General features: G+C 44.9%; 1 protein-coding gene and 1 long non-coding RNA gene across 4 annotated transcripts in view; one reads left to right on the plus strand and one right to left on the minus strand.

Annotated features, from left to right (window-relative positions):
- LOC114887727 overlaps nucleotides 1-19,987 on the plus strand; it is a 50,300-nt gene that overhangs the window by 1,276 nt on the left and 29,037 nt on the right. Inside the window, exon 2 of the long non-coding RNA XR_003791567.1 lies at nucleotides 15,261-15,639. This is a non-coding gene — a long non-coding RNA (uncharacterized LOC114887727). The remainder of the gene's footprint in view (nucleotides 1-15,260; nucleotides 15,640-19,987) is intronic.
- Nucleotides 6,470-19,987, minus strand: part of CSRP3 (cysteine and glycine rich protein 3) — a 19,877-nt gene continuing 6,359 nt past the window's right edge. The window contains exons 1-5 of one of the 3 annotated variants that reach the window (XM_029209566.1): nucleotides 17,062-17,173; nucleotides 12,657-12,825; nucleotides 10,816-10,930; nucleotides 8,577-8,670; nucleotides 6,470-7,008 (exon numbers count right to left, since the gene is read on the minus strand). In XM_029209566.1, coding sequence (XP_029065399.1) covers nucleotides 6,932-7,008; nucleotides 8,577-8,670; nucleotides 10,816-10,930; nucleotides 12,657-12,825; nucleotides 17,062-17,173 — 567 coding nt within the window. In that variant the 3' untranslated portion in view covers nucleotides 6,470-6,931. Of the gene's footprint in view, nucleotides 7,009-8,460; nucleotides 8,671-10,797; nucleotides 10,931-12,656; nucleotides 12,826-17,061; nucleotides 17,202-19,987 lie in introns of those variants that run through there. The other 2 variants (XM_029209565.1, XM_029209564.1) reach the window with 2 other exon arrangements.

Raw genomic sequence — 19,987 nt, forward strand, 5'->3', positions numbered from 1 at the left:
CCGGTGTCTTCCGTGTTGCTAAATTGCGTGTCAGCTCCAAGTCCATCGTACAGAGCCTACCAGCAGCATCTGACAGGTGCTTCCTTAATATACTTTCCTCACCTGGCCTCCAGGAGAGCACCCCTGAGTTTCCTCCTCCTCTCGCTGGTTGCTCTTGAGAGCCTAACATCTCCTTTGCTGTTTTTCCGCCCCTACCATTTAATTGTGGAATGTCCCAGAGGCGACTCCTTGATCTTCTTGCCCTTTATCTAAACTCACTTCCTCTTCCTTTATAATCTCATCGGATTGTGTAGTGACGTATACCATCTATGTGCCCAAACGCAACAGGTTGTTAACTCCAGTTCGGACTTCCTTCTCAAACTCCAGACTGTGTACTTGACATACCCACTTAAACATCTATAGACATATTAAATTTAACTTGTCCAAATTGAAACTGAACTTCTGATTTCTACCCTAGCCCCATGTGCACAAATAAAACATAGATTTAAAAAATCGATTAAAAATAAAACGTACAATACATTTTAAAGTAAATGAATAAAAAATAAACAACCCTGTTCCCTACCCTCAGTGTTCCCAATATCAGTTGATCAGAAACTCCATCCTTTCCATTGCTCAGGCCAAAACCTTAGAATCTTTTCTTGATAACTTACTTTTTCTCATGATACCACAGATTCATTTCTTTGAGAAATCCTACTGGCTCTATCTTCAAAATATATCCAGAATTGAATCCTCTTGGCCACCATTGCTGCTGTAGTCCTGAGTTACCAGCACTTCTTGTCTGGATTACTACAGCCCTCTTGTTTGGTCTCCTTGCTTCTACCGTCACCCTGTTACAAGCAGTGGGGTGATCCTCGTACAAAGCAGATTGAATCACGTCACTCCTGGGCTCAGGAACCCTCCAGTGGCTCTTCATTTCACCAGAGGAAGAGCCGAAGCCCCGACAGTAGCCTGCAGGACCCTATAGGATCTGACCGCTTCTCTTGCTTTTCGCCTTGCTGATCCCACATACCTCCCAGGCATGCTTCTGCCTCAGACCTTTCCCTGCCTGTTCTCTCTGCCTAGACTGCTGTAACCCCAGAAATCCATAGTGCCTTTCCTCACAGCTTTCTTCGAAATGTCGGTTTCTCAATGAGGCCTACCCTCATCCACATTTTGAAAGTTGTAACATCCTCTTCTTTTTTTTTTTTTTTTTGCGGTACGCGGGCCTCTCACTGTTGTGGCCTCTCCCGTTGCGGAGCACGGGCTCCGGACGCGCAGGCTCAGCAGCCATGGCTCACGGGCCCAGCTGCTCTGCGGCATGTGGGATCCTCCCGGACCAGGGCACGAACCCGTGTCCCCTGCATCGGCAGGCGGACTCTCAACCACTGCGCCACCAGGGAAGCCCGTAACATCCTTTTCTTGCCCTTTTCCTCTTCTTTACCCTACGCTACCTTTTCCCCCATAGCACTTACCACCTTCTAACATACTGTGTGATTTATTTATTGTCTACTGCATACTGTCTCCCTCTCCATCCTGTCAGATTATAAGGTCCATGAGGGATCTTTGTTCTGTTCACTGATGTATCCCAAGCACCTAAAATACTGTCTAACGCGTAGTATGTGTTCAATAAATATTTGCATGAATCTGCTGAATAAGTCTGTTGAGTGGAATTGAGGGATTTTAAGCAGAACACGATGTGATCAGAGTTGTGTTGAAGGCTGATTCTCAATCTGGGGGCAAGTGGACTTTTTCAAGTTATATCCTCTCTTATTTTCTCACCAACCCCTGCCAAGTTCGTGTTCTCAAATGGTGGTCCACAGGCCGTTCACATCAGAATCGGGCTGGGGGGTGGGTGCGGAGGGTGGTGTCCAGGGATAATGTGTTTGAAATTCAAATTTCTCATCTCAGACCTTTTAAATCAGTCTCTGAGAAGAGAGTCCTGGAGTCTGAATTTTTGTCAGGTTCCCCAGATGGCTCTTACATGTATGTGCTACAGTTTGAGAATCGTTTACTTTGGGAATTGCATTCCCATTATTCTATTTTGGCTTTTCCCTCGGGTATATGTAGGTGTGAAAGTTACAAAAAAGTTTGGGAATCTGTTTTATACTAGGCACCCTGGGTATGCATCCTGGATATGTCAATTATAAGCTACTTTCATCTCTTTGGGCACATGAGTTAGCTTTCTAGTGCCTCAGTTTCCTTATTTGTATTGTGGGTAATATTGTGGGGTGTATACACCTCCAGGTGCTGTTAAGAGGATTAGATGAGTTCATACATTGAAAGTGCTTAGAATTGTAATTGGCACATAGTAAGGGCTCAATAAATGCTGGCTATTCAGAAATCTTTGGAAAATTGACTAGAGCGAGAGAAGCTAGTGGTAGGGAGATGTGCCACATCTTCCCCTTATACTCTGCGTGTGTGTCTGGGCTAGGACTCCGAAAATTACAGTCTCCTTGTCAGCCGACTTTCCGTTAAGTTCTGCCAGTAGACTGGAAGCAGGAGGGGAGAAGGGACTTACTCCATCCTACTTGCCAGCTGTTCCCCTCAGTGCTCTTCAAACAATGGCCCTTCACCCCGACAATGACAGTTGGAATCAGTGTCCAGCTATTTCCCTGGATCAGCTCCATGGTGCCCCTTAGAAGCACCAGCAGTTAGGCAGGGCGCTCTCCTCAGAGGTCTGACTCCTAGTCCCCCGGAGAGCTCTCCTTGAGGCATGTAAATGAGGATACCCGCATCTCTTCTCTTTGTTTCCGCAGCCCCAGGGGTGGTGTAGCTGCTTGCTGCAGTTTGTATCTCTGTGTTAAGTCAGTGTGTCCCTTGCTACTTTTTCAAACATTTTAGCACCTGTTTAGCCAATTTCCTCTATTATTTTCTCTCTTAAAAAACAAAACTAGTGTGATTTCTGTTTTTCTGACTGGACCTTGACAGATAAAAAATGTTAGAGGTAAACTTTTAGTTGTGGTCTAGGCAACCAGTAGTGAAGGCACAGGAGGGAAGGGCAGGCCCCGTTGCTGACTGAGGCAGAGGAGGAGTCAAAGATGGCTTTGCAGTGTTGAACCCAGTGAATGAGGGGGCGGTGCTGCTGTTTTGAGAAGTAAAGGAAACAGTGTGGAGAGACTGGGTGGTGAGTTTGGTAGTTGGGGCCTGTTTGAGATACTTAAAGCTATCCAGTGGAACAGTTAAGACAGCTGGAAGGAGGCCAGGGCATGGATGGGAGTCACCTGCACAGATGGATGAGATTGTCACAGGAGACACCTAGAAAAATGAGATGAAAATGAAAAGGGAGTTGCCCTCCCCAAATGGGAAGATCAATTCTAAAAATAGACCAAAGATGAAAACCAATGCAAACAAAAAAAAAAGTGAGAGAGGAGAAGGGCAGGAATGTGACCTTATGGAACATGGATCTAGGGAGCTGGAGAGGAAGGGGAGGGGGCTGGGAGGAGGTTGGGTATGAGGGCAGTCGGGAGACGGAGTCATAGAATTCAAGGAGAGGAACTAATTTCAGAGAGAAAGCAGTGGTCAGGAGTGAAGGCAGGGCTGAGAAGAGCAACTGAGGAGAGACCGGAGAGTTTGTGCTCAGGCGGTGCAGCGGTGTGGCGGCATGGGGGGATCGGAAGCCAGATGCCGAGATGCTAAGGAATAAATGGGACCTAGTCTTACAGTTTGGCTCTGAAAGGAGAGGGGAGAAGGCAGTAGCTTGGAGGTAATAGCAGGGCTTTGTTTCTGTTTTGTTTTAAAGTCAAAGCAAGCCCAATCGTGTGACTCGTATCACCATGCCGTAACTTCATTCCTTTTCCCAAATGCCTGTATCGTCAACGTTGGAGAGGACACATTTGAACTGATTTCACAAATAGTAGGCAAAATCCTGGTCATGCTCCCTGCGACTTAAATGAACGGGATGGACACTGATAGCAGCTCTCTTGGATGCAGCACATCCACTATTTCAGGTGCATGTTATTCAAGGAAGTTAATACGATAGTAAACATCCCCCAAATCTTGGTGACCTAACACAACATCAGACTTATTTCTCCTTCTTGTCACAGTCCATTTAGAATTAGCAGGTGTTCTTCCATGCAGGGACCCACGCTCCTTCCCAATTAATGGCTCCACCATTTCCTAGGGCCGCAGTGTCCACTGGGCCTTCTGTATCCACAGATGTGCAAAGAGAGAGTGGAGACTTTTCTGGGGGTCTTGGGGGCCGGGCCTCCATTGGCCAACTCAGCATGTGTCCTGGTCACTGGTAGGGAGCCTGGGAAATGCAGTAGAAGAGTGTGCCCAGGAAGCAGAGGAGAAACACAGACACTGCTGAACCACAATAAGGTTCTTTGTTTTGTTTTTTCATTTCCAAGCCCCTCCACTCCAGTATATAATAATCTCTTCTTCACTCACTCCACAAATGTTTATTAAGTGCCTACTATTTTTCGAGCACTGTGAATACAAGTGTGTCACATTCTAACAAGGAGGCAGATGGGAGTTTAAAAATTTAATGCAATGAGATAAGTGCTGTGTTAATTATGTACTGGCTATGAGAATACAGAGGTGGATTAATTCTGCTCAGGTAGTTCAGGAATAGATTTTACAGAGGAGATGGCATTTGACCTGTGACTTGATTACTAGGGGTTCACCAGGCTAAGGAGTTGGGAGGAGGTTCCGTCTTCCTGACATTCCAGGCAAAAAAATAGCATTCACAAAAGCATGATGGGGTGAGGGTACTTGTAGTATTTGGAAAGCTTCAGGTCTTTGAATGTAGCTGGGGCTTGTATGGAAGAGACTGTCTAAAGCTAAGTTGAATGGGTTAAGTCCAAGACCAATTCGTGAAAGTCCTTATATGACATATTGTTATGGGCAGAACTGTGCCCCCCTACACCCCCAAACTCCTATGTCCAAGTCCTAACCCCTGGTATCTCAGAATGTGACTATAATTGGAGATAGGGTATTACAGAGATAATTAAGTTAAAACGAGGTGATTCAGGTGGTCCCTAATCCAGGATGACTTGTGTCCTTATAAGAAGAGGTAATTACAACACACACACATACAGAAAGGGAAGACCATGTGAAGACACAGGGAGAAGGCAGCCATGTACCAGCCAAGGAGAGAATTCAGAAGACAGCAACCCTGCTGACACCTTAATCTCAGATTTCTAGGCTTCGGAACTGTGAAAAAACAATTTGTGTTGTTTAAGCCACCTATTCCATGGTACTCTGTTATGGCAGCCGTAGCCGACTGATACACATACCAAAGAGTGGGCGTGGAGGAGTCAGAATCAGGGAGGCTTGGGGAATGAGGCAAGGGGGGATGTGGGAGAGGGCAGAGCTAAGGATGACTGAAGTTTTTTGCTTGTCTCCTGGGTGTGTGGTAAGTGGGGCTGGTAACTGAACTGCAGTGGAGGAATAGGTTGCACTGTCTGGTAGTCATTTCACATGTATCTTACCCCTCAGCAAGCCTGGAAGTCCCTAGCGTGGGGGACTTCCTAGTGAAGGGCCAAGGTAGCATATTGCTTTTAAAGTCAGTGCAGGTTAAAGGGGATTTGGTCTAGTTAATTCATTTCATCCCTGGTGTTATTAATTGTTCGATCGACAATGATGGCATCTCTTACATAGCTCTGGGAAAAGGTTTACAAATTAAAAATACGTTGTCCTAGGCTTCCTTCCCCAGAGAATGTGGAATGTACAATATTTCCATCCTCAGGCCGTTTGAGTGGAACTCAGTGGCTGAATTACCCCAGCGAGAGTCTCTAGGCAAGTAAAGCATATTTGTATATTATCTCTTTGAAAGTGGGATGGGACACAACCTCTGCCAGCTGCTTTGTTGTTGTTGTTGTTTCTCTGAACCGTTCTATTAATGCCAATCAGAGAGAGAAAATGATTAAATGTAATTGCATTTTGAGCATCAAAAAATAGATAGATAGATAAATAATGAAGTCAGTGTGAGGCCTTGTCCATGACAGCAAGTAAGCAACCCTGAATAAACGCTCATTTTAAAGAACACCTTTTTGGGACTTGGAGCATAGAAAAACCCACGGTTTAGTCAAGTGTTTCATAATTTTTGTCAATAGATTTTCATTTGCTCTCATTTTCTGCAAATAATGGAGAAGTGCATGGTGGTGGGAGAAATGCCGTGGTTGTTAAAAGCAGAGGCGAGAAAATACACACGCTTGAGCCGTTGAGATCTTGCCGAGGAGGCAGAGGAAGACATTTTTAATTGGCTGCGTTTCATTCGTGAGTCTGGCAATCTGATGGAGGAGAAGTTTTAAGACAATTGCTAAACCTTAGGGAATTGTCCCAGAATAAAAGAAGATCATCCTCATGTTGTTTATAACACAGAAGCAAACTCCACATTTTGTTGCCATTCCTGAGTTTTCACGAAATGTGTAATATTGCAAAGCCCATGATACGGACAGAAGGATCAGCTCGTCAACAGTTTTATTAGTTTGATTTTCCTTTTAGAATTTGCTACCATGTTGTCTGTTTCCTCCGGGACCCCCTGTTTTCTTCTCCATTAGCGCTAACTAGAAAGAAGCTTAGCCAACAGATTCTAGAAGACGCCTTCCCTTTGCCCGTGGCTTCCTCCTCCTCCTCACTCTTTCCACAGCTGACACCAAAATTCATTACATCCTCTGCACAATTTTTTTTAAACTATCTCCCTGTTTTTTTGAAAATTTCCCCCTATTTGAAAGAAAAGATCCAGAGACGTAGAAGTTACCACTTAAACTTTTATTTATGGCCTCTCCCACCCTAAGTATCGTAAATAATAAAGCATTTGTTACGGATTAGACTTTTAATAATTTTCTTCCAAAGATCTCTTCTAACTTCAGGTAAAGACTGTGATCACTTCTGAAGAGAAACACTGTCCAACTACCAACAAAAGGATGTTTGGGGAGGGGTTTCCATCTGGGTAGGATACTTGGCAAGTGCTTTAGGCCGATGAGAGACCTGAGAAACGGTGCACTTTTCACTCTTTCTTTTCCACTTGATGTGTAAGGCCCCCAAACCCAATACCTGTAGGGCCAAAATTTTTGGCATAGCAAACTGTGAACGAGAGAGAAGAGGACAGGGGAGAGAAGGGGCTGGTCAGCACCATCATTTCAGTTCCCTCTGTCTGAGCACAGTCCTTTTACCTGGGAGAGGCATCCTTTTGACAATTGTGTTTGTAAGTTAACTTTCAAACACATTGAACTGTATTTATTTTAGATCTGCTAATAAAACTGTTTATACTTCTTTGCACTTCCCTAGGTGTGTTCAGAGACATTTTCTCATTTGAGTCGACATAATCTGGCTGCCAGCTGCCTGCCCAGCCTCATCCCCTCCTGCTTCCGCCTCCGCCTCCCTGCCTGCCCTTCAGATACACACAACTGCTTGCAGTTCCTGGAACGAGCCACGATGGCCTGGCCTTGGTGCCTTTGCACTCACTGCTCCTTGTTCCTGGAACGCCCCCTCCCAAACCCACATTCACCCTTCAAGGCCCAGAGGAAGCTTCTCTTCTAAGAAGCTTCCCTTTTTGCGCCCTGCATTGTGTAGCATCCTCTACTAGAGCTTGTGCCACTTGAGAATGCAGTTACTTCTCTACAGGTTGATCTCCCTACTGGCTGTGGCAACATTTTAGAATTTTATAGCCTGTGAATGCTGAGCACCCTCTGTACCCTCTACTGCAGAAGAAGGCAGCCCCTGTCAGATAGTGCATCAGTTTCCATCCTGTCTCATCCTGGGAGAAGCTGGGCCACCTACAGTCTTGATTAGTAGCGTCCTCCCCCTTGCCTCTCCCCAACTCTTAACACACACATTTGGGGATGCTGAGGCACCATCATTGAGTGAAAGGGTGGGAGGACCCCGCTGAGAAACAGAAAAGGCCTAGGAGAGGCTCTGAGGGTGAGGACACATTGCCCTGGCCCTAAAGAGTCCCTTCTTCTTCGTAGCATCAGGAAGGAGCTAAGCCTCTATTGCCTCTCTGCAAGACAAAGGGATGATGGAGGCAGTTAGGGGCAGAGCTGTGAGGACCAGAAGGGAAACCAGCTTGTCAGTTCGCTTTTTGTGATCACGAAGTGATGTGCAACGTCAGGAACAGAAATGTCAGAAAGGAAGGAGGGAGAGAGCAAGGGAGGGAAGGAAGGGGGCTGGGAAAGAAGGAAGGGAGGGAGGGAGGAAGGAGATAGATGTGTCTTGATAAATTCAGGAGAGGCAGAACACAGTTCATCCGCGCACCCCGCAACGCTGTCACCCTTATCTGCCAGTCAAATGGACAGAGTGTTCAGGTTTTTGAAAGGAAATGTGATGTTTTTGTCCAGACCTAAGGCCTCTTCCAAGGCCAGTCAGGACACTGCTTCCTCCTTGTCCTCTCTCCCCCCAGGTGCTCAGGAACCACTGGGTATCTATAAGTATCAGGTCCCCCCAGATGTCCCTATGGAGGGGACCACAGCTGGGTCAGGCAGGAGGTTACTTTCCCTTAGGTGGCTTTGCTCCCCATCCTGCGAGCTCAAACCTGGCTCATGCTGAGAATCCATGCCTCTGGGCAGACACAAGCCTCTCAGCAGGAACACAACTTCCCCTGCCAAGAACCCTCCCTGGGAAAACATCTCTAGAGAGTCTCTGGAACCACTCACCTTTGCAATAAAGTTCCCCATCTTTGTCAGTAACGTTCGTGGACTCTAGACTCTTCCCACAGATAGCACAGCGAAAACAGGTCTTGTGCCAAGGCTGCAGGGCACAGGAGAACAGGCAGGTGGATATTTAATAGGGCAGGCAGGGCATTTATTTCCGTGTTAAGTCCCCTGACCAGCAGCATGTAAAGGCATGCCCTTGTCTTAACAGTTCACCCACCTAATTGGCCCCCGGAATAATTATTCTGGCTATGGGCTTGGCCAGCGATTCTTAGGACCCCTAAAAATGAATAGATCAAGGTGATTTCCATATGTATTCCTTCAGAACAGACTAAATAGAATAGGGCTTCCCATTTCTAGAAGATCCAAAATACTGAAGAGAGGGGAACTTGGACTTGAGGCAGTGGGTAACATATTGAATATAAAATGAAAAAAGAAAAAAGGTGAAGAAATGGGCAATCATCCAGGGAATTCAACTTCATTTTAACTCTTTGTGTATTTGTTTTTAATTGAAGTATAGTTGATTTACAATGTTGTAGTAGTTTTGGGTGTACAGCAAAGTGATATATATATATATATATATATATATATATATATATATATATACTTTTTCAGATTCTTTTTCATTATAGGCTATTACAAGATACTGAATATAGTTCCCTGTGATATACAGTAGGTAGGTCCTTGATGTTTAACGTGTGTATACGTTAGCCCCCAACTCCTAAGTTATCCACCCCCCCCCGCTTCCCTTTTGGTAACCATAAGTTTGTTTTCTATATCTGTGACTCTATTTCTGTTATGTAAATAATTTCATTTGTATCATTTTTTTAGATTCCACTATAAGTGATATCATATGATATTTGTCTTTGTCTGACTTACTTCACTTAGTACAGTCATCTCTAGGTCCGTCCATGTTGCTGTAAATGGCATTATTTCATTCTTTTTTATGGCTGAGTAATATTCCATTGTGTGTGTATGTGTGTGTGTGTGGGGGGGTATATATATCACACACACATATATAGCACACACACATTTATATACACCACATTCTTTTTTTAAATTTTTTTTGGCCACACTGTGTGACATGTGGGATCTTAGTTCCCTGACCAGGGCTTAAACCTGCACCCCCTGCAGTGAAAGCATGGAGTCTTAACCACCGGACTACCAGGGAAGTCCCTATACACCACATTCTTTATCCATTCCTCTGTTGATGGGCATTTAGGTTGCTTCCATGTCTTGGCTATTGTAAATAGAGCTGCAATGAACATTGTGGTGCATGACTCTTTTTGAATTATGGTTTTCTCAGGGTATATGCCCAGTAGTGGGATTGCTGGATCATATGGTAGTTCTATTTTTAGTTTTTTAAGGAACCTCCAGACTGTTCTCCATAGTGGCTGCACCAGTTTACATTCCTACCAGCAGTGTAGGAGGGATCCATTTTCTCCACACCCTCTCCAGCGTTTATTATTTGTAGCCTTTTTGATACTCTCCCTGTATTTCTGATGGAAGAGAGTTGCGTGACTTGGATCATCCAGAAGACTGTCTGCTTTCTTCATATCTGCGTGTCTTCTAGGCACAGCCCACGGTCCTAACCTGTATTTAAATGGCCTGTCCTGGGGTGGAGACTGTGCCTATATTTGGAGTCAGACACTCTCCGTGGGCTTCCTCCCCCTACTTAGTATAAACAGGATTTTTGTCTTTCTTCAGGCTCAGATCCTTTGGTGAACACCCTGGCTTCAGGCCTGAAACTGGAGCTTGTAGACAAGTGCGTGTTACTGTCTCAGACATCAGATGACTTTCCCTATTGCCAGGACATTTGTGAGCGAGGATGCTTCTCACTGCTGTGGGGTGTTTGCTGTGTGCATCAGTGTGATGCCAATATCAGGCTGAGTTATGCAGTGGTGACAGCTCCCAGGGCTGACACTTTTCTGGAAGGATTGTGGACACAGGATAGGGGAGCCTGTGTGCCTTTGTTTCTCCAGAGCTCCTAGCTGGGTGCCTCCCCCTAGTGGGTTAATGCTTATTGCATCGAATTCCATCCACCAGTTCCAGTTTCCTAGGGCACTGCAGGGTGACAGTCACAGCCCAGGAAAGTGGGTAAGGATGGGTGGCTCCTAAGTGGTTCCTGGGAGCTAAGGAGGGTCTGGCCTCCACCCGCCCTCAGTTCCTACTTTCTTCTCTCATTCCTCCCGGCATCCCATCTGACTCACATAGAAGTCCTTACCTTGCCACCTCCCATCACCTTCTCAGCAGCATAGACTGACTTTCTGCATCGAGGGCACTTCTCCGACTCTCCGAACTTCGAAGTGAACTTGGAAGGGTTGCTGGTGGTGGCAGAGCGTGCCGGCTTTGGGGACCTGGTGGAAATTGACAAATGAATGAAACCTATAGACTTCCCTTGGCAAACAGTACTAGCTGTGTGACTTTGAGCAAGTTACTTAACCTCTCTGTGCCTTAGATGCCTCATCTGGAAAGTGGGGATAGTCATAGTACCTTCCTCACAGGGTTGTTGAGAAGGTTAAATGAGGCCACATGAGTAAAGCACTTAGAACAGTGCCTCCCTGGCCTGTTGTAAGGGCTGAGGAATGTTAGCCAGAATTCACTTACCTCTTTCCTTTCTGTTGTAAAGCACTTCACAAGTGTTCCACGTATGTTAGCTTGTATAATTACCCTTGTCTTGTTATATTGCTGTGATTGTTCGTTTAGGGTTTTCTATACCACCTTGAAACCCACGGGTCTGCTTTCCAAAATGAGTAAAAATATTACAGGGCAAGATGGGATCTTGACAGTTGATACTAAACAAACCATAGTCCAATGAGCTGATGCTTATCACAGTTCAAATTGTCACCCTGCATCCAAAGGTCCCCTGTCCTCTTGAGAGCAAAGTCTAAGAGAGAGGCACAGTAATAACCCTGTGATTCCATATCTTTTGGCGTTTCCTTGTACGTTTATCGTTTGAGCCTCACCATAACCCTCTAAAGGAGGCAGGGCTAGCTGGAGGAGAGCATGGGCCAGAGGGGTAAGTGCCCAAGGTTAGCAGCTCATAACTGTGGAGCTGGGATGAAACCCAGGTCTCCAGACTCTTCCTGGCTGTGCAGCACCACAGGAAAGCCCTAACGTAGAAGAGTGAGCTTTGGGTAATGTGAGACAGAGAATGCAGCTGGTATCATCTTTCTTTTTAAAATAGCATCTCCGGTTGGGCTTGAGTAGTGAGAAAAATTTATATGACTAGTCACACATCCCTGCAGTTTTCCAGGCTCTACCATGGGCTACTCTCTTTGGAAGGGACCAGATGACTCTTGACTCTTCAGATGCTCTCGCTATTCTCTGGGGGACACTGCCTCAGTTGGGCTGGGCCTTTCTGCCAGTCCCGCCACAGAGCTGAGCCCGGGTACCAGCTGGCCAGACAGCAGCTGCAGGCCAGTGACTGTCAGTGTATATATTCAGTTTTGGGCTGGAGGTCAGCATGATCATCATGTAGAGCAGACTGATAGATGGAGGTGGCACAGTGTGAAATCCTGGCTTCCCTAGGATAATGTTGGGGAAACCTCAACGTTGTACTGGCAACAGGCAGCACGGGAGACCTACAGAAAGTTGTAATTGTCTACTTCTGAGGCACAGCCCATCCCCACAGAGCCACTCCCCACTGCGATGCAGACGTTAGTTATCATACAACCCAAGGGAAGAAATCTTTCAGTGACAAGCACACAGAGGATGGCCATTGCGTCCCTGCCATATTTATGTGATTTACACAAAAAATGCTCAACAAGGAAGAAAAGAGACTCCATGCAGTTTTGTGAAGGTCAAACAATAGAACATCTGTACATTCTGGGTTTTCTCTTGACATGCAAACCAAGAGCCATGGTGTAAAAGTAATTGCCCTTTTGAAAGGCAGATAATTTAAAGAGAGTCTTCGGAGAGATGACACATTGTTAGAACTTGGTCAGACTGAGTATTCCTATTGTCGGCAAGTCAGCAATAGAGTCCATTCTCCCACTTCCAGAAAACGTTGCCATGGGAACAGAATGAACTGTCCTGAAAGCTGGGGCTCTACGGGCTGGGAGAAGCGGGGCAGTAACTCACTGTTGGAACTGGAGGCCCAGGTGTTCACCCGTGTCCGTGCTGAGGCAGCCGGCACCTTGTCCATACCCGATCCCCTTGGGGCCGTACTTGCGCCCGTAGCAGACCTTACAGTAGATCTCTGACTCGTGAGCTGCCACTGTGGTGCTGTCCAGAGCCTTCCTGCAGGCCACTGTTGAGGAAAGGAGGATGGTCAGGGGGTTAGCGTTGAGATTCCTCCCCGCCTTCCCTGCACCCCCAGTACCCTGACTGGGGCCAAGGGACTCAGCACAAGGGCCCCCCCCACCAGCCAAGAACACAACTTTGATTCCTGACCAGAGCATCTGTCCTGAGTCGTAGATTCCAAGGCAGTCCTGTTTCACAGATGAGGAAATTGGAGCACAGAGAAGGGAAGTAATGTTTTCAGTGGTACCCAGCTAGAAAGAGGTGGAGGCCAGGACTGGAACCTGGTGTGTGGTCTTGGACCAGCTAAGAATATTGTCCCTGAATGGGGACAACATGCACTCCTGAGTGTCTCACCACAAATGACATCGGGAAGTGTGAGTGTATTTGTGTGTGGGTGAGTAGGGGGTGAGGGGCTGAGGCAGGGGAGGAACTTATTTTTTTCTTAATCATATCAGAATCAGCATTGCGCAGTTTCTCTACTTAAAATGGATTTTGAAAAGCACTTTGATATTCAAGGAGGTAATTACGGCTGAGACTTCTTTTGATCCACTTCTGGAAGCAGGGGAGGCAATGAAGACCTGCTGTTAGGCTTATATTGGCTCAAGCCCCTTGGTTACTGTATATCACCTAATGTAAAGTATCCCCCATACTTTACCCTAGTATAGTTATTATACACATGTTGTGTATATACATTATACATAGTATGTAAGACAATCCCCTGTTTTTCCAAAGAGAAGATTAATAGAGAATCTTCTATTAATTAGATTTTTCTATTAATAGAAAAATTTTTGCCAACTTGAATTAAATAAACGTTTAAGGATATAAATGAAAGTGTCAAATACCTGCTTGTAACATTTAATTTAATAATATAGATCAACAATATATGGATTTGGAGATGTTACTTTTTTCTAATCTGACACAAATTCAGGAAACAATTGTATCCAAATTATTCCTCTGCATCTTCAACATCAGCATCTCCCTTCTCAACAGTGTCTTTCTGAGGCAGCTGACTCAGCTCTCCAGAGCAGCTCATCCCTACTTCTGTCTGTGTCTTTTAGAGGCAGCCCTGTTTACCTGAGAAGGGGGCTGTCACCTGGAAATTGTATCTCAGCAAGAAGTACCTATTAGCAGTAGTATTAGGGCAGCATTAAAAAGTATGTAGGACCTCCACAGCCTAATACCTTGTTATATCGCTTTGTAATGATGATCCTTAAAGGTTGTTTAGGGTGCTACTTAGTGCTTGTAATAGTGAGGTCATATATCCACAGGAATAATAATATATGGGCATTCAATTTATTTGCCTCCTTTTTAAAAAAACAGTTCCATCAAGTGACCTCTATAAGCAATCCAGCTTTGAATGAGGTTGTTTCAGGCTAATATGCCTTTCTCAAGTGGTTATTTATTTATTTATTTAAAAAAAGTGTTATTGAATACAAGAGTGGGAGAAGAAGATAAGGTTGTAGATGAGGTAGGATTGGCCAGAGGTTGATGGTTATGTGGCTGGGGAAACAGGCGTATGGGAGTTCATTAAATAATTATGTCAATGTTGTTTGTAAGAATTTCTATTAAAAAACAGATTAAATAAATGGAGTAATTGAGAGACTGTCCTGTAGCACGAGAGACTTTATAAGACTCTGAAGCCAAGGCAAACCCTTTTTATGAGGAATAATTTTGGGGGGAATTTGCCTTATATTTGAGCATGTAAGGTATATACCTGTCTCTGCCCTTCCTGTAGCTGTCAGTTACTAATCTCCAGAACAACTTGGTTTTCTTTGGGTTTTTTTTTTCAGAACAACTTGTTGACTATTCATTTATGTTCTATACTCTGAGTTCTTTGAGGGCAAAACAGTTTTAATATCCCCAGAATGTAGCACAGAGCCTAGCCCAGAGTTAGTCCTCCGTAAACATTTGTTGAGTGAATGAATGAATGCATGCATGCATGTGTGAATGAAGATCAGTGACTTGTCCACGATTATACAGTGGTAAATTGCAGAGCCATGACTGGCCTCAGGTCCTTTGACTCCTACTCCAGTGCTCATTCCCATCATTCCAGGACTGCCTATACCTCGTCTTGTCCTGGCCAATTCTATAGCCACTCCCTGGCTTCTGACTAGCTTTCACACACACAGGCACAGCAGAGCTGTGCTGTGTAATACCGTAGCCACTCACCCGCCACATGATGTTATAATGTGTATATTGGTGACATGTTGAAATTACAATTTTTTGATATATTGGGTTAAATGTTTTAAAATTAATTTCACCTGTTCCTTTTCACATTTAAAAAAATAAGTTTACTAGAAAATTTAAGTTTCCATATGTGGTTTGCATTATATATCTTTTGGACGGCACTGGTAGGGGGGTTAAGATTTGTATAGAAGTTTGGAGAACACTGGCCAGGAGACAAACTAAGGTAGACTCTGCCTCTCTGAACTCTATTTCCAGCAACTACAGGTTGACCTGTGGACAGACCACTGTTGTGACGATACTACAGAAAATCACGCTCCTCTCCAGGATCCTTCTGTCCACCACTGCAGAAACCTGTACTGCTCAGACCCCCATCCCACCCACAGGTTTTAAGGAGAATATCCAGGGGTTGAAAGGGATGCACCAGCAAATGCTCACATCGTTCTTCCATGGCTCCGTTAAACAGGGCATCCTCCTGCTGCCTGGGAAAACAAGACACCCCTCGCCATGGAAAGCATCCCCACCGTTGCCTGTACCCACTCAGACATCCAAGCTGATGAAAGGAGAATAAAGGCCTAGAAAATTGGATCTCAGATGAAGAAACCCAGCTTTCTTCTTAAAACAACTTGTGTGGCAGGTATAACCATCTCTATTTTATAAATGGGGAAATTGAGGCTCACAATGGTGACTTACCCAAGGTCACCCAGTTAAAGTGCATGGTAGAGCCCATACTCAAACCCTAGTCATTTTCACTCCAACTCCAGTGTTCTTACCAATATTCCTTTCCCCCACTCTTTTTAAAGAACACTAGCTATATTTGGACAAAAGCCAGAGGGTTATGGAATGAACTCTCTTGAGCAGTGACTCTGGATCATTGTGATGATAGTGGTGAACCTGATGAATGTGTATGATGGCTTAAAAAGAATTACGCATCATTAAAACCTAAAACATTAGTAAATCCACACACCCAATCACTCACAGCAGGTTCCCCCTATTGCTTGGTGACAGTTATGTTTGTTGTGGGAGGTAAGGGATAATGGAAACTCCTGCAGCAGAGAAAGCGCTACTATTTCTGGAGGATGAAGTGTCTCCATGCCCTAACAGATGGAGCCCAACCCTTGAAGTTCTGTTTGAAACAGCTTGAGGCAACGTGATGCCTTGCGGCTGCTGGGCTGAGACATGGGGGCGGATGGGTCACGAAGGGTTGGGGAGCGCGCGTCTGCGAAATGTCCAGTAAAGCTAACCCTTAAGCCAGACCTACTGGAGGGGAGCAAAGAAGGCAAGTGGCCAAGACAGAACTGCTCTCCTAAAATAGGACCAAGCTGCTAGGAAACTCTAGAAGGCAGTCGTGTTGAAGAGACTGGACTGGGAATCTGAAGGCACAGACTCTGCTCCTGGCTCTGCTGTAGATGCCAATGACCCAGCTTAGAGATGAGAAATGACTTGTCCAAAGTCACATGAGTTGGGTAGAGCCTGACTCCCAGGTGGACCACGGGGTTTTAAATGCCCCCCTGGTTTTGACATTTGTGAAACTGTGTCCAGCAGGGGACGGTAAAGATTCCCCTTGTCAAGTTGATGGTGCCCCAAACGCTTCCCTTTCCGACGCTTCCAGAATTGTCATCTGTTGCCCCCCAGCCTGACACAGGTTCTTTCTTAGGAAAGACCAGTTGCAGCTGGCTTCGGTGACTGCTGGCCTGTGGGGACAGCACATCAAGCCAAGTCCATCCTGGCTGCAGATAAGTGATGGCTTTCTTACTCTGTCAAGTCACACTTTGTAAATGTCGCCACTGGGTCAAGTTTTCACCACTGGGAGCTTGTTCTGACTTTGAGCTTCAGGGAAATGGCCTCTGAGCGGACAAGTGGTTGTAGAGGGGGTGCTCAGGAGAGCGCCATCCTTTCTGTAGGTGGGGCCCCAAAGTGATATTCCTAACAAGTTCCCAGGGGATGCTGATGTTGCTGGTCCCCAGACCATACTCTGAGAACTACTGATACACAGTATCTGTGACTAAGTGTGAACTTCGAAGTGCTGAGGGGCCGTCATGGCGTTCACCCAACTCACTGCAGTGGAAACAGGTCTTGTGGAAACTCCTTCCGTTGCACTGGATTTCTTCCGCATGGTAGACGGTCTTTCCGCAGGCTCCGCATTTTGCTCCTCCGCCCCAGTTTGGCATCTTGAAGACTCTCTGGTCAAGGTCAAGTCTAACAGGACATAAAGCAAATACCCTAAATTTAGGCAACCTCCAGAGTGAGCCAATCCCAATCGACATATACACAATAATATATATAAAATAGGTAACTAATAAGGACCTACTGTACAGCACAGGGAGCTCTACTCAGTACGCTGTAATGGCCTATATGGGAAAAGAATCTAAAAAAGAGTGGATATACGTATATGTATAACTGATTCACTTTGCTGTACAGCAGAAAGTAACACAACATTGTAAATCAACTATACTCCAATAAAAATTAAAAAAAAAAAAAGAGTGAACCAATCCCTAGTAGTGCTGTGGTCTGAAGACCAGGATCCAGCCCCAGTTTGTTGGTGGTTCATTCATTCCTTCAGCAAATGGTTATTGTGTGTAAGTCACTGGATAAGCTCAGACACTCAGAGCAAGCTCTGAGCAAGTCACTTTACCACTTGGGGACTCAGTTTCCTCTTTTGTTAAATTTCAATAGCCCCAGCTCCTGTGTACCTCACAGGGTCCTTAGAAGGAATGGATAAGCTAGTTTTGTGTATCTGAAATTGTATGCAAATATTCAGTATTGTTATTTTCTTCCACCTAGGGTTTTAAAAATTATTCCATCAGAAGTGGGAATAACCTATGAAAATGGTATTCTTATCTAGCTCAGTGCTTCTTGGGTCACCTTGGGTCTTGTTAAGATGCAGATTCTGGTTTGGTAGATCTGGGGAGAGGCAGGAAATTCTGCACTTCTAAGACTCCAGGCAGGGCTGTTGCTGCTGGGAGGGCACCACCCTTCGGTTAGCAAAGCCTTGGCTCATCTTGCTGATAAAAATACATAATATATAAAAACTCTATTCAGATTTATTTCATCTATCCATTCATTCCTTTTTAAGAAATATCATTGCCCAGGCAATGAGCTATGTTGGCACTGCACTAGATCAGTGGTTTGGAAACCTCCTCCTGCTTTCGGGGCTACCAGCAACTTGCCATGTGCATCGAGATGAACTTCATAGCTTCTATTTACCTCTGTTTTCCCACCTATGATATGAAGAGGGTCATTCTTTTCCTTGTTGCTTCACAGTGGAGTTCAGAGGATGTGCAGGAAGGTACTCCTCAGAGCTCACAGGGACAGGTGATGCTCCTGCAGGTCCTTGCATACCCTTCAAGCACCCTCTGCTACCAGAAGCTGCTGATAGCCAGCCCCAGGCCATCCTTGTCTCCCCACTAGAGAATTCTGTGTGAGCGATACTAGGCAAGGAGGGACGTCAAGAAACTTTTTTCTCTTTCCTCTTTGTCTGTCTGTAAGTATGAATCCAGTTTTCAGTTTCCCCGGAGCGGAACTAAAATAAGTCATCAGTACTCAGTGAAATCTGAAATCCTGCCAGTCCCAGGGGGGCTGAATTTTCTCTGAGATCCTTTGGTTTCTAAGAAGCCTGGTGTTCATCTTGTCATTGACACCAAGCACTATCAGACAATTCCAAGTGGCTGCCTCTGACCTTCTCTTTCCCTTCTGGGAAGCTAGTCACCTTCTTATAATAGTTGGCAATTAACACTAAGCCTCCTGGGTCACCTGGTCTGGATTGTGTCGCCCAGCCTCGTAAGAAAGACAGGTTTTGCTAAGAAACAGAAGGTAAATAGCAAACAGACCATGGAAACCGATACTAGGACCAAAGGGAAACTCTCCACCTAAATGTCCTGCAAGGAGATTTTCCTGCTTCCGAAAGCAGGTTAGGTTAGCCAGGAACATCCTACCCTTCTCAGAGAAGCAGGTTCTTCTTTTTATTCAGTAAAACCTTAGAAAATAAGTTTTTTAAAAGGAAACATTTAGTGCTACTATTTCTATAGTTCAGATTGCTTAGTTTAATGGGAAGAGTAATGGATTTTGAATTGAAAGGTTTGGGATCAAGTCTGCATTCATTCATTCATTTATTCATTTAATCACCATGCATTTACTACCTACCTATCATGTGTCAGACACTGCACTAATTACTCGGTGAGGAATGAAGGAGAGGAAAGCTTATAAAAATGGGTAATTTGTGTCCTGTCCCCTAGCCTTGAGAAGCCTACATTCTAGTGAGAAAGATAGGCAGGAACCAGAATACTCTGTACCAGAAAAGAGGCTTATGAGAAGTGCTATGCAAACTCAAAGTAGGGCATGGCTACCGACATTTAGATTGGGGAGGAAAGCAGTGAGTTGTTGGAGGATCACAGAAAACATCACATCTAAATGGGGTTTTGAAGGGTGAATAAGAGTTCACTAGATAGAGAAAAGGGAAAAGGATATTTCAGGCAGAGAAAAGAGCACACAGAAAGGCATGGAGAACTTAATATGCCCTAAAAGAACCCAAATTGTTTATTTTTTACTTTCAGGGGCAGAATAGGTTTTCAAGATTGCCATCTCATGTACAAACAAGATGAGGCATAAAAAGTAGACATTTGGGGGTAATTTTTTACCCATCTTCTTTTTCCAAGATCTACCCTTCTCTGACTAAAGATGGTATGTTTTTTTGGAAAAGGGTAGAATCATAATTTTCTTCATGTTCATTTTGATCCTGAGTTTCACCATAATATAAAATAGAGGAGAAAGGCAGTATATATCCAGGAATGTGACAGTGACACTTGTGAAATTAATGATGTGAAAATTTTCAATGAAAACAACCCCAGGTCAAATTTCTCATTTCACATCTTCAATGGAGATTTCATTGGCATGTCCTGCAAGTTAATGGGAAAGAGATATGCTTCTTAGGGGTGTGTGTGTGTGTGTGTGTGTGTGTGTGTGTGTGTGTGTGTGTGTGTGTGTGT

The sequence above is a fragment of the Monodon monoceros genome, unplaced genomic scaffold (assembly GCF_005190385.1).
Source record: "Monodon monoceros isolate NGI ecotype Baffin Bay Population unplaced genomic scaffold, NGI_Narwhal_1 Super_Scaffold_7, whole genome shotgun sequence".
NCBI lineage: Eukaryota > Metazoa > Chordata > Mammalia > Artiodactyla > Monodontidae > Monodon > Monodon monoceros.